This window comes from Epinephelus lanceolatus, chromosome 12 (genome assembly GCF_041903045.1).
Source record: "Epinephelus lanceolatus isolate andai-2023 chromosome 12, ASM4190304v1, whole genome shotgun sequence".
NCBI classification, from domain to species: domain Eukaryota; kingdom Metazoa; phylum Chordata; class Actinopteri; order Perciformes; family Serranidae; genus Epinephelus; species Epinephelus lanceolatus.
The window spans coordinates 36,087,249-36,102,074 of NC_135745.1; the positions used below are offsets into that span (position 1 = coordinate 36,087,249).

Sequence of the window (14,826 nt, forward strand, 5' to 3'; positions counted from 1 at the left end):
CACAATTTTCAGTAATGAGTTAAAAACACTCACCCAAAATGTATTCGACCAGGTAAGAGCTGCACCTGGCAAAAAAATATTTAATATTTTTGACATTAACTGTGGGCAAAAAGTATAATTTAAAGGTTCTGTGTTTGGTAGTATTTCTTTGATGTTCATTTACACCAATTGGATGTGTTATATATTTGGCCATTATATGCATACGCAGTTTATTTTGAATTATTTTAATATTTCCTGCGTTATTAATGTGATATGGCAATATTATTTTGATGCTTCTTTGGCACAGATCTTTAAACATTTGACTCAATGTTCAGCCAAAACACTATAAAAACAAACTTCCTGTGTGACCTACATAAAAGTAGTTATGTTGACTGGTGTTTATTAATGAACCTACCTCTCTATTGTAAATCCTTATCAAAAACAAGAAGGGAATTTGTTACAAAAAACTAAGTAAACAGCTGTTCTCGATGTAGCTATAACTTTTATTTATTTACATTATGGAAACAAAAAAAAAGAAAATCTTATGCATGGGTGACCTCTTTACAAAGAAAAAGGCTCAAGAGTTGGCTATATGTATAGACATTTACAATAAAATAAAGAGATGTTCCCCGACAAAACTCAAAAGAGACAGTTTGCACACCTTAGGAGCAAAGTAACACAGCTGTATACAAGAGCTTACATGACACGTGAAAGTAATATACATTTCTTAGTTGTAGTGACAAAGCACTGGATATATAAGTAGTATGACCAATTTAGAAATAAACCAATAAAAAAAGAAGCTTGCAGCTTTTCTAGAAGGCACATGGTGCACACACTGCCCGTCATGGCTACATATAGTTCATGCTTGGGAATGCATTCCTATATTGTTAGGTATACAAGAAGATGATTCCTCCATCTGAGCCATCAGTGTTCAACTCAGTCTTGTTTTATCAAAATTCATTAGGTGACTTTATCTTAACATAAGGCATGTTCTTTTTCAGTTTATATTAAGGATAACCAGCAAAGCCTGTGGATAGTATTAAAAAATATGTACAGTACATTGTGAAAAACCCATGAGCGGAGCGACAAAGCAACTCAAAGCTACTGAGTCCTTGAAAATTGGTAAAATAATGCTGGTCTGGCACCATTGGTGATCCACCCTTATAGCTGTGTTTAATTTCAATGACAAATGAGTAAACAAACACAACTGTCCTTTGTTAGGAAACTGGATAAACAATCCAAAGTTTCCATGGGCCTTATGCAACTGTCATCCTGAGTATCTCTGTCTCAGAACTCTTAAACATCCACCACCATGAGACGACATATTTCACCGCAACAAATCCTATACGCTCATGTCTTCACTTCACTCCCCCAGCCCAAAATTTGTACATTCCACAAAGTACATTATACACTATAAAATGCTTGTTTTTTCTTAATATAAAATTGAAAATACATTAGGGTTATTTATTAGTTTTGCAAGATGCATTCTGACTGGAAAATAAGGACACAAGCGCCAGTCCCAATTTAAAATAATTTATCTTGATTTCAAAAGCCTTATTTGGAATAACTGTTGTGTATGTCTACCATTAGCTTCCCTAAGTTGTTGGGGGTTCTGCTCCTCAATACCATTAGTTTTTAGTGCATAAATCAAACAACCCTTTAATTCCCAATGTTGTATTAACTCGTTTGTCAGGTCAGTTGCAGTTGGGAGGTCTTTAATCTTCTTTGGACAGTGGTTAATATCAAATAAAACCAGATCCTCTCACCTCTGTGTGGTCATCAAATTGGCAAAATAGAGCAGTAATTTTGTCCACTTGTGAAAACCACAAAGCCTGGTGAATGGTTACGATGAGAGAGACAGAGAGAGAGAAAGGGACAAGGACAGTACAAAGAGACAATCACAATTCCTTTGCTTTGGTTTGGCTTGGCTCAATAATCCCACCTAGCCTTCCTGTCCAAAGTCTTCTGTGAATTTTTTCAGTTTCTCCAGATCCTGTTCATTGACTGTTGGCTTTGTGTTGGCCTGAGACCTCAACATGTCAGACTGAAAAGAAGAAAAACAAACATTAAAGAAAGGCCTATAATCTGCATTTTATTACCATCTAATATTTTATACCCTTACCATGCAGACTACAGGTTCCAATAGCTTCTCCCCAGGGACATCCATCCATGTCATTTCAATTGCGTTGGGGTCGCCAGGTGAGCAAGGAGTCAAGAGGTCATTTACAATCGTGTTGGGGTCAGTTGGTGATGCACCTCGTACCTTATTTAAATCACAATATAAGAAAAGAATCAAAAGTGACGATTAGTCGACTGCAATATGTTACACTCAAGCATAAAACTGAGAGAGATGTTTTAAAAGACGCACCCGTTTGAAGTGGGTTGCTGACTGGACCTTTCGAACAGGCTGCATTAGAGCGTCTCTGACAATGATGCTGATATCTGCTCCTGAGTATCCATCCGTCTTCTTGCCCAGAGCGACAAAGTCACTCTCAGTGAGACTGTTGGGTGTCGAGCCCAGGTGGAGCTTGAACATGAAGGAGCGGGCGTGCTCTTCAGGCAGCGGAATGTAGATCCTCTTCTCAAATCTGAGAGAGGAGTATTGGCGCAGTCAGCAAAGGTAATGACGACATGGTTACTTATCACTTTCACCAAGTAATAACTATTACCTTCTCCTGATGGCTGAGTCTAGGGTCCATGGGATGTTTGTTGCCCCGAGTACAAGGACTCCCTCATTGTCGTTACCCACACCTGCATAACAAAAAAGTCAGGATAAGTACACACCTGAATACTCAGATAATTGAAGCCACCAGCTTTCCACAGATCTGTGACCACGTTATATTAAAGAGCAGCTGCCCATGAGATTATTGCAACACTACCATTTGTGGTTTCCCAGCGTTTTATTGCAAAGGCGTGCCACTTCTCCTGAATTAAAAAAAACACCTCCACAAACATCATGCAAAGTAAATTACATATTTACAAAAATCATAAAAATAAATCCATGTATTGAGTTTGGCTGTAATTTCTGCTGTCGTCTGCACACCTGGTTGATCATGAGATGAAATGTGTCAAGATCTAGTTAGCTTATCGCCGTTGTTCAACACGTTCCTGTTATTGCTGACACAGTATGCAAATACAGAAGTAAGCCTCTGAAAGTTGCTAAACATGTAGCACATAACAATTGACAAAAAGGTCAATATTGATTATAGATAAGCAACTTTCACTATTTTATCATTTTACAAAATATAAATCTCATAGTGGATGGATAATCTATGAGAACTGCTTCTCATCAAAGCAACACGTTGCACTTCAGCCACACCTCAATCCGTGATGTCACAGCAGCTTGTTTTCCACTCACCTGTCAAAGAACATATCTGCTCTGACATCTCTTTAGGGGTGTGACCAGAATGAGCATGCTGTAAAGTTTGACTCAATGGCACGGCAGCAGCAATTTCCTGCCCCATGTGACTCAGTGGTCATTCAACATTTAAATTATTCACGTTTCAGTTAGAAATAAGTGAATCGGCAGAAGTAAAGAGAGAGTGACAGTCTGCCTACTTCCTTTTTCTGGAACAAATCATATAGTTTTGCCAGCCAGTGGAATTATGTATTGAGGGAGCCAAGTATACATGTCTTTTAAGGTTGCCCAAAAGTACTTTTCAGTCACCCAATCACTGTAGCTATTTTTTTTTTCCTGTGCGCAGCTCAAGTTTATATGGTGATACATTTGTCTCTCCCAAGTTGTGTCACTAAAATGATTCCAGTGCAAATCTAGGATGCAGAAAGAAACAGAAAGGGTTGCTTCACTCATTGCGTAACCATCCACTTTCTATTTAAACTGCCATTTTAGATCCCAAAGGCTGTTCACTTATCCTATAGAACACTACTGAAAAAAGTCCCTTAAATCTTACATTTGGAAACTCTTTAACAATAACAATGTAATTTCATTCATCGCTGCATTCAGTAATTACAAAACAATTGTTTTAGCTCATCAGACTCACCCTGCATCTGAACCAGGAACTCTGTCTTTATACGGCGAGCAGCCTCACTTTCGTTCTCACTTCTTGAGCCGCACAGTGAGTCGATCTCATCAATGAAGATGATCGAAGGCTTGTGCTCCCTTGCGAGGGTAAAAAGATTCTTCACCAACCTGGGAAGCAAATTTGAAGGTTTTTAAAAATAAAATGGCAAGATGTTGCCGGCTGCACTGTATTTTTATAAGCAACTCATGCTTTTGTGGATTACTGTTAATGTGACTTACTTTTCACTCTCTCCCAGCCATTTGGAGACAAGGTCAGACGAGGAGATGGAAAAGAAGGTTGAGTTGTTTGCCTCTGTGGCAACAGCTTTAGCCAGATATGACTTTCCTGTACCTGGAGGCCCAAAGAGCAAGATCCCTCTCCATGGAGTCCTCTTTCCTGTCAGTCAAATAAAAAGGTAATTTACTCCATATTCATGTCACATTAACCACCACCTGCACCCTAACACAACAGGTCCATGCAACAAAGATGTTTGTTTCTATATTTTGAGAGCAAGGTAATGATAGAGCCTTTATACTCATTAAAATACACACCTGTGAAAAGGTGGGGAAATTTGATTGGAAGAATAACAGCTTCTTTCAGCGCCTCCTTGGCTCCCTCTAAACCAGCAACATCGCTCCATTTGATGTTTGGTTTCTCCATAACAATTGCACCTGGAAAAAAATAACAAATTACATTACTGAGGAGTCTAACTGATGTGTGATTTATGACAGACTGCGTGTGACAACAAACAAGAAATCAACAAATTATTGACAACTCAGTTCAGATTAAAAAAACACAAAGCCTGCTGAAAGCCTAATAGTCCTCAAAAGGAATATTACAAACCTGAGAGTTGATTTTGGAACTTCTTTTTCTCTGGATCATCACCTTCATCGCTTTCATTCCTGGAAACACAAACATATAATTATAAATAATAGAATTCTGTCTACATATCAAATACAAAATAATGAATTACAGCTTCATATACATCAAAGAAACACTGAATGGTTTTCCATCCAAGTCTGAATGGCATCACATCTGCCCCACCCATAAACGCACCCTTTGTCATCAGACCCTGACTCTTTGACAGGCTTGGCGGGAGGAGCACTCTCTTTCTTCTTTAGATACTCCTTCAACTTCTCTGCTCTGTCCAGGTATTCAGCACATTTCGCCCTGATGCTCTGTTTAGCTTTGTCACTCTGGGCTTCATCTGTCAGGAAAAACAACAAATAAAGTTTCACAAAAATGACTTCAAGCTTGAGTATTTGTTCCTCTTAGCATTTCAGTGTTAGTACACTCTGACTGCTTTAAAAACAAAACAAAACAAAAAATCACATCTATAATTAAACACTATTATCATTATTTTTGCTATCACCAATGCTATGGCACTGTACAGAATAGCTTTCATGTCATTTTAAGACATGTCAGCCCACTCTTACGCCATGTCAAAAAGGAGTATCATCAGACTGTAATTCCTGTTGAGGCAATCAGCTGTGGGTGTCAGATTGTGGACGCTATACACTTGATGGCAATGTGCTGTTTTATGCCTTACATTTCACCACATGGAGGAAGTACTGAACAGCAGCCTGGTAAAGACGCAGAGCCTCATCGTATTTCTGAGCTTTATCCTCCTGAGCCGCCTTGCTGGCAAGATCGATGGCTTTCTAAAATAAGAAAGACAGAGCAATGTCAGTTGCAGGTACTGGAATTAATGAAAAACAGAGACAGAGCTGTGTGATATTAATGAAGCATTGTCACACATATAAGCCAATCAAAGCAAAATGACAAGTGTATGTGGATATGTCAGACACAGGCAACCTTTCTATATATACTTGCCATGACTGGCTGTATGTGAAGATCAGATTTAATCAAACACCTGTCCTGTGTGATGACACACACCGAGGTAGGAGTGCCTGGACCTAAATTTGAATGCACTTCTTTCACTTCCTTTTGGTCACCGTAGCTGTAATACGTAACTATAGCACACTTTGTACTTGTAACACAATCTGTACAGAATATAACATTGACAGTTTTGCCTTCCACTTTTAGTTGAGGTCCATTTTAGAGGCTAAAGACAACCGGCTAGCTACCTAGCTAGCAACGTTAATCCCATTAGCAAGGCGTCTTGTTTGTCACGCTCGCGCTAACATTATACGACATTTGCAACAACTGCATATAACTTTACTGTAAAAGCAGGAAACGTCCGTCTTTATAACACATGTGGGCCGTAGTGTTCTTCTTTACAGGTTTGTGTTGTTCACAAGTTAGCTTTCACAGCCGTATTCATGCATGTTAGCTAACATGCTAATTAGCAGCTAATATTCCAAACGTTACGCTTTTGTACACAGTTAGAAGCATTTATACCGAACACCACCCAACTAAACAACGTCAGACATATCGGTTGTCAACAACTACGATACTTTTTTGGTTTGTTACAAGATTTTAACAACTTTTTTTAGCTTATTAACGCGTTTTAGCCAGGCTTTGGGTTGGTCCTCAACTTACCTGTAAATTATTGTTGGTAGCCATAATGGCTGATCACTGCTCCCGTAATCGAAACGAATGTAACACCGCCGTCGGTAAACAACTGTTAAACACTCCGTTTCAGGATTTAACCATACAAGTAGACTGTTAAATCGACAATCGAGGTTATTATGAAGCTTGTTTTCCTTTCTTAGATCGCTCCGGAGTCAGATCGAGGAGGGAACTTCCGCATTGAAAAGTCGATACTCGCGTGCACGGAATGTGATGACGTCAAGACGTAGCCTCGGTACAGTTCAGAGTACATTGCTATTATTAGAATTATTCTGAATATATGGCACATATGACCGCAATTTTAGTATAAAAAGACTGTAGCTCTGATTTAAAACTATAAACCTTACCCTTTTCTTATCTGCCTGTCACGTGGCTTGTTCTGTGGTGTCTTTGGTTAGTGGTTAACCCATAGCCCATATAACCCCCACCTGTATGTGCACTCTGTGGGTATATCAAAAGGAAACACTGCCAGACAATGAATGAACTATCATCCCCAGCCGTAAACTAAGTATAAATGTCTTAAAAGTCCCCTCCACATACACACTGTTGTGAACCTGTGACACTGCTTTGATTTTACCATCATGAAAAAAATAACACCCATATTTGTAAAACAAATATGAAGTATTGGATTTCTGCAGTAACCTGTTTATAGTCTAGGTACTGCTGTAGTTCCTCCACTCTGTCCAGGTACTGTTTACATTTATCTCTGATCTTCTGGTTGCCATCTTTACCCTGAGGTTCACCTGATGGGAAGGAGAACATTCATTTAATACCATTCTGTAATGTTATTCATTTTTGTACCAACTCATAAGGATGGCACAACTCAAAATAAGCACATACAAACAAAACATTAAAGGGATAGTGCACCCAAAAATGAAAATTCAGCCATTATCTACTCACCCATATGCCGACGGAGGCTCAGGTGAAGTTTTAGAGTCCTCACATCCTTTGCGGAGATTGGCGGGGGGAGTGGCTAGCACACCTAATGGCTGACGGCGTCCCAGTCTAACGTCCAAGAACATGAAATTGAAACCACAAAATATCTCCAACATGCTCATCCGTAGGTATCCAAGTGTCCTGCATCCCCAACATAAAAAGTTGCTTCAAAAAACATCATTTGAACTTTGTTTTTAGCCTCACTGTAGCCTGTAGCTCTGACTGCTTCTCTGTGCTCTGTGCTCACGTGTGCACGCTTGCGCGAGACCAGCGAAAGCATGAGCTTTGCTTACCCGTGTTTACATCACGTGACACGTGCACCGCTGGGAGAGACAACAGTAACCACAGTAGCTAAAAGATAAATTGCCCTATGGTCTTTTAGCAAAGGACAGCCCAACATGTCTGAAGACTTTGAAATTGAGGAGGAACAGCATTTCTTTGTTGAGCCCGAGTATACGGACGGAACTCGGGCTCCTGGACGAAGCAGCAGCCGCCGCAGCTCATGAGCCTCAGCCAGCCGCAGAATACCGGAGTCGAGCACTGAAAACCTGGTGGTGTAGTTGTTTCAAATGCAAAGCAATGCCAATGGATAAGGAAAGTCTTTGCTGCTCAGACTGGGAATTGGCGATGCCTGCACTTGAGAATCTGGACATCAGTACTGACGAGACTGCTGCTCTTCAGAGACCGTGCATCACCGATCACCCTGAGCGCACACACGTGAGCGCGGAGCACAGAGAAGCAGTCAGAGCTACAGGCTACAGTGAGGCTAAAAACAGAGTTCATATGATGCTTTTCGAAACAACTTTTCATGTCGGGGCATCAGGACACTTGGATCACTACGGATGAGCACGCTGGAGATATTTTGTGGTTTCAGTTTTGTGTTCTTGGACGTTAGTCTGGGGCGCCGTCAGCCATTAGGTGTGCTAGCCGCTCCCCCCGCCGATCTCCGCAAGGGATGTGAGGACACTAAAACTTCACCTGAGCCTCCGTCGGCATATGGGTGAGTAGATAATGGCTGAATTCTTAATTTTTGGGTGCACTATCCCTTTAATAGTTGAGTAATTTTACTTGTAGATGCTACTTGGTCATCAGGCATTGACAGTGATGCACACTCTTGCACAGACTGTAAGAATGACCTGATTGGTTTCATTATGTGACATTAGATGTACTTTGTTTCCAGCCATAGTCACGCACGTTTTAAAATGTGCAGAAAGTACTTGACAGCATGTTGGTAGGAGCGGATGGCCTCCTCATAGTTTCCAGCCTGGTCTTCCTCCGAGGCCTTCTGTGCCACAGCGATGGCTTTCTGAAAGAGCAGGAAATTGATTAAGATGTCAGATACAGTCATATCTTGTGTTTCTACTGACAACATGACAGTCTAGTCTGAGTCTATATTGGTCGGAACCTAAAGGTCAGTGAATTCACTTCATCTCAGTATTTTAAAAGCTGCATAAATCTTTTTCAGGCAAAACAAAATAAGTATAGTACATTATTGTTATTATATGAATGACAGTTAGTGCCATATTATAAACAAATCATAATGATTTATTTAATGCTCTGGAGCTAGTGCTGAAATAATAAATTGACTGATTGAGTAGTTGATCAAGAGAATATTAATTAATTCCACATTTTGTAATCCAGTCATTTATTATGTAATAATAGACCATGTTCATGACAGGTGTTTTCACTTGTCATTGCAGGAAAAGCTCAAGTGTAATTAAAAACATCAATCATGATAAAGTGTACCAGCAAGTCATGCCACAAAACCAGGGCCCTGGAACTTGTTTACCAAATTTAAATGAAATTGTCTGTAGTGGTATTGATTACACCTGACAAAATGTCTACCGTGAAAAAGGTCTGTCCCAAAGATTTGAATTTGACTTTTTCATAAACTGTCGATCAGTTATGTAATAAGTGATTAACCGTATAGTCAGTTCTAGTAAGTAATCTTTGATATACAGTACAGGCCAAGCTGAGCTGCTGTTAACTTGCGATTTCTGAGGCTGGTGACTCGGATGAACTTATCCTCAGAAGCAGAGGTGACTCTTGGTCTTCCTTTTCTGGGTCGGTCCTCATGTGTGCCAGTTTCATTGTAGCGCTTGATGGTTTTTGCGACTCCACTTGGGGACACATTTAAAGTTTTTGCAATTTTCCGGACTGACTGACCTTCATTTCTTAAAGTAATGATGGCCACTCGTTTTTCTTTAGTTAGCTGATTGGTTCTTGCCATAATATGAATTTTAACAGTTGTCCAATAGGGCTGTCGGCTGTGTATTAACCTGACTTCTGCACAACACAACTGATGGTCCCAACCCCATTGATAAAGCAAGAAATTCCACTAATTATCCCTGATAAGGCACACCTGTGAAGTGGAAACCATTTCAGGTGACTACCTCTTGAAGCTCATCGAGAGAATGCCAAGAGTGTGCAAAGCAGTAATCAGAGCAAAGGGTGGCTATTTTGAAGAAACTAGAATATAAAACATGTTTTCAGTTATTTCACCTTTTTTTGTTAAGTACATAACTCCACATGTGTTCATTCATAGTTTTGATGCCTTCAGTGAGAATCTACAATGTAAATAGTCATGAAAATAAAGAAAACGCATTGAATGAGAAGGTGTGTCCAAACTTTTGGCCTGTACTGTATATACATATACACATATATAACATGAATCAGTTGAAACAAGTTAATACCAGCAACAATTAAATTAGTCTGGTTTTTGACTAGATTTCTGAACTGACCCATTGGAACCAGAGTATCAAGTATCAAATACACTGCAATTCATTCCAGGTATGTGGTGCAAAGAATCTAAAAGCAATCTTTCCCAAGTCAGTATTAGTTCTAGGAACCTGCAGTACTAACCAGTCTTGCGAACATGTGTTATGTGTTGCAGCTCTCCAGCCAATAAGTGATGACAAATATGAGGGCAATTTTTGAAGAACACCATTGTAAATAAATAAAAACAAATGCTGGTCCCTTCCAATAGAAAGAGAGGGCCAGCCCACTTTTTGATAAAGCAAACAGTGATGTGTGCCATAGCTGTCTCCAGTTATAAATCTAAGGGCTGAATGGTAGACAGCATTTAGGGGATGTGAGCAAAATGGCTTTAGTGTCTAAACTGCTACTGAAACATCTTGACTGTCTTACAGTTACAGTGTAACTCCATTCAGTTATATTGTGGGTGTCAAACTCATTCATGGGCCACATACAACTCAGTCTGATCTCAGTGGGCTTGACCGGTAAAACCACTTTATATTAATCTATAAATAACAACACATCAACATTTTAAGCATAATGAAGTACAAGTACATTTTGAATATGTTCATCCATTTACAAAACAAGAAAAATATGTGCAATTTTAACAATATGTCTTTGGGTGTTTTCACACTTGGTCCTTTTCAGCCCTCTAAACAGACTCAGAGCGGTGTGATCACTCCAAGAGAACTCAGACCCCTCTGAAGCGAACCGAGGTGGTCTGAGTACAGTTCGCTTCAAGTCTGTGCACTGTGAACACAAAGTGCTCCAGGTTCGCTTTGCTCTTTGCCATTGTATTTATCCCTCTAGATCACATGCTGTTGCACTGAGACACTTGAAAAAACAGACAAAACCACTTCGGCCTGTAAAGCTTGTAAGGACGTAGGATGAAGAGTAGTTTGGTCCACAGAAGATCCTGCACGTTTTCAGATGTGGAGCGTAAAACACATCAAATGATGACAGTCTACAGCACAGAAACACTAAGATTCCTCCAATTTAAAGTTCATTTGAAAGTGAGAGGCTTCATAACCGCACTGCAGTGCCACGTCAAAGTTAAAAAATAAACTATGTCAATATATATTATATATAGGCTATAGTGTGAACACAAAAAGAACTGAGTCCCTTTTCTGTCGGTCCACTTTTTGGTGCGCTTTCAGAGGACTGACTTCAGTTTGTTTTAAAAGGACTGTATGTGAAAACACCCTTAGTTATTCCACATTCAGTCGCTCTACTACTCACTCTCATTACATGTGCATTTTTCCAAACTAAAGTGGAAGCTATCCATTGCAAACCATTCACAGATCAAAAGGTTTGGCGGTGCCTTATCAAAGGGGTTTCACCAATATTGTTTTAAGATAACGTCTGATACAGATTTTTTACTGTTCTATGTTGCACAATGTTCAATATCTTTAAATATGAGCACAATAAGTAGTAGAACTGTATTTTGGTTGGGATTGAACAACACATTCTCACTCCGACCTCATCACATATTGACGTTTGGTCAATAGGTACCCTGGGTGTGTCGGTTGTTGACGTTCTGAGACACCGTGTCAACGTCTGCCTGTTACATGCATTGTCTTCTTTCAAAATACACTTCCGTTTTCACAGGAAATTTAACGTTTAGATACTGTCTCTTTCAAAATAAATGTACTACGTTGGTACAGCATTGCGAATTGATGTTTTTTTTCCTTCAACGACAAACACACATGATTGGGTTTGGTCAACAGAAGCACGTGGTTATGTTTAGGACAAAAGAACAGGGTTTGGCTTTAGAATGTTACAGGATGCGAACACCGCTCTCTCGGGTGTGAGTCAGTGTTTGTTGGACCCATCCACCACCCGTTCTTGTCAGACATTCGCTGCCTTAATTTTCCATCCTTGTCACACTGCGTTTCCCCCTGCACCGCCAGGCACCATTAAAGTATAACCGCAACCAGCCTTGTATCATGCCGACGTTAAAGGACGCTTTTCGTTGGTTTCTGATGCTGCAAGTCACTGCCCAAGTGCCAGATTTCGACGACTACAGAGTGAGACCAGGCTCGATGGAACGCCTCTGAAGCAGCATCCTTCATACTTGAAGTAGACTACTCACTGTTTAACTTGCTCCAGAAACCTGGCACCTCTCAGCCTTCACAGGTGCAGCAATACTAAATGTGCAAAGTCATCCAGAGGGCCAGATTAAACCCTTTGGTGGCCGGTTCTGGTCCACGAGCCATATGTTTGACAACTGAGTTATATGGTAAATTTGTGTATCAAAGCATATTATTTACTTAGAATTTTATTAATAAAGAATAAACTGTACGCTTAGCATCTGTGTTAGCAGACTGAGCCTCATAACTCTAAGAGGAAATTAGTTATTTAAAAGGGCTTCTTTGCATCTCAGATATTCATCAGCCCATCCAGATCACAGATGTAGTCTTATAATTAGTCACATTCCCTGCTTAAAACATTTAATAAACTGTGAATGAATCATTTCACAGAGTGCTGCTGAATCTGTGGACCTGATGTGATTCATTATTTTAGGTCCATGATGGAGTTCAGTCAGCTCTTGCAGTGCAGAAATATTGACACACAAAGGTCCTGCATTCAAATTAATAACTGCTTTTTCTGTTATAGTTCACTAAAAACTATTTTAATTAAACACTCAGCACCTTTTGACGTATTTAGACTGAATCCAAACTCAGCATTTGTCAAAATGAAACCCATCAGATTGCACTCAGTGGAATACACACGGTGTCCTTGTTCCTATTTGAGTGAATACACTTGTCACACTCCACTGCATCGACAAACAGGAAACTTGCGGTGTTAAAGAAAGTTATTCATCTCACCTGTAGATTAGTCGGCTCCATGCAGAGTCCTGTGAGAATGAAAAACACAAGAGACTCAAGCCGTGATCTCCGCCAGTCTTGTTTCGTTTACCTAGCCGTGTGTCAGAGCACAACAAGTTCCTGTTTGCTTATCACTCCCTCGGCAGTGACACAGGCGCTCAAGGAAAGACAGCCTGCCCCGTCACAGGAATGGCAACAATGCTGCTGGGACGAGGACAGCCTCCTGCCGCTGAGTCACGGTGCCTAATTGTTGTCGTGCAAGTTACAAAGACAATACAAGTTGCTGAGCCATTGTATTAATGACCTAAATAGAAACATCTGTGTCAGAGTTATTAAATTATTACCTTTAACTAAGAATCCTTTAAGGACAGTAGAAATAACAAACACCAAGATGCATAAAGTCAGACAGAGGAGAGTCTTTTAGCTGTAACACAATATAGTAGCTCTTCTGTCAAGTGACATGCAAAATCGGAGACTTCAGTGGCGTGCATGTGCGTGTGCGCGACACTAAACTCCACTCCACTAATGACCCTCTTGTGATGACTGTTTTCTCCACCAGAGGTCGCTCCAACATCACTGTAGAGGCATCTACGCTATAAAAAGCCTGCAAACCCACTGATGGGGTCCCTCACATGTCTGGGGCTCCTCTGATCCTGCAATAAGAGGTAATACTTTAATATCAAAACTTACTGTGCAGAGTGTACTTAGTGTTTTTATTGTGTAAGGTGCCTGCACTGGTAACCTGGTCACTTTATAATATTGTGCATTTCATATTGTATTTTGTATTGTGCAGTGTGTACATACTTCTTCTATTATGTTAGGCACATGGATTCACTGTAGTCTGCATTGCACCTTGTATTTTATTCTTATTCATTGCGTCTTCTTGTTATGTGTAGCTAAATCTGGTGCAACCACGTTTTCATTCCTTGTACATGATTAATGTCATTGTACACTGTCCCCTTATAATCAAACTAAACTAAAAATGTAAAATTATATAAAGAAGATATGTATTCAGTGTTGGGGAAGCTACTTTGAAAGCATATGGCTTTGCAAACTGCCAGTTACTTCCCTATGGAAAAAGTTGAACTACAGCAAAGCTACCTTAGGGAGAAATCTACTTTGGTTAACTAAAGTTACTCATCAAAAGTTCAGCTACTTAGTAGTAGAAGAAGATGAAATCGTCAGTGTATATGTAACAAAATATGAGAGTCACATTCCCAATCGCATTGCAAAAGGTGCCCATTTGTTCACGTCTCACACACAAACAATAAATAGGCTGAGTAAATAAACAAATATCCCACTATTCTTAGGAAAGTGCAGGAATGTCAGCTCTGGTTTTATATACAATGTCCCTCAGACACCTGCTCTGCAGAAACTAGAGTCTAGGTGGAGGTGTTGCACCAAGCAGGATGACTCAGTTAGCCAGGTAACTCTTGAAATAGCATGCAGCAACTTCTCTGAACATGTGTAAATATATGGCAGTGATCAACATTAATGACCAGCTGTGGTCAGAGGGAGTTCAATTACAGTGGTGAAGCATTGGTAAAATAAATATAAAAAATAATCCCTTTACTTTTATGGCCGAAAATGTTTGTAGTTTCAGTAGTTCACTACACAAAGTGGCAAAAGAGTAATTTAACCCCTTGAATGAATGTAGTTGAATACCAGCATGCTACTGCCAAATGTGGTTTAACTAGTACTAGTTAGTTCTTCACTCTCCAGCACTGTATGTATTGATACAAATTATAGATCAGACGTATGTATATAGAAGCTGT

General features: G+C 39.9%; 1 protein-coding gene across 2 annotated transcripts; it reads right to left on the minus strand.

Moving 5' to 3' along the window:
• Nucleotides 1-461: 461 nt before the first annotated feature.
• vps4b (vacuolar protein sorting 4 homolog B) lies at nucleotides 462-13,206 on the minus strand. Of its 2 annotated transcripts, XM_033637952.2 has the most exons (13): nucleotides 13,052-13,206; nucleotides 8,664-8,775; nucleotides 7,176-7,276; nucleotides 5,551-5,662; nucleotides 5,058-5,208; nucleotides 4,845-4,903; nucleotides 4,553-4,672; nucleotides 4,241-4,397; nucleotides 3,981-4,129; nucleotides 2,649-2,730; nucleotides 2,348-2,567; nucleotides 2,102-2,242; nucleotides 462-2,023 (listed from the first exon to the last, which is right to left on the minus strand). In XM_033637952.2, exons 1-13 carry the CDS (start codon nucleotides 13,070-13,072, stop codon nucleotides 1,922-1,924), a joined length of 1,527 nt encoding a protein of 508 aa, XP_033493843.1. In that variant the 5' UTR covers nucleotides 13,073-13,206; the 3' UTR covers nucleotides 462-1,921. The 2 variants fall into 2 exon arrangements, with proteins under 2 accessions (XP_033493843.1, XP_033493844.1); XM_033637953.2 differs by lacking the exons at nucleotides 7,176-7,276; nucleotides 8,664-8,775; nucleotides 13,052-13,206 and adding an exon at nucleotides 6,504-6,739.
• Between the last annotated feature and the right edge of the window lie 1,620 nt (nucleotides 13,207-14,826).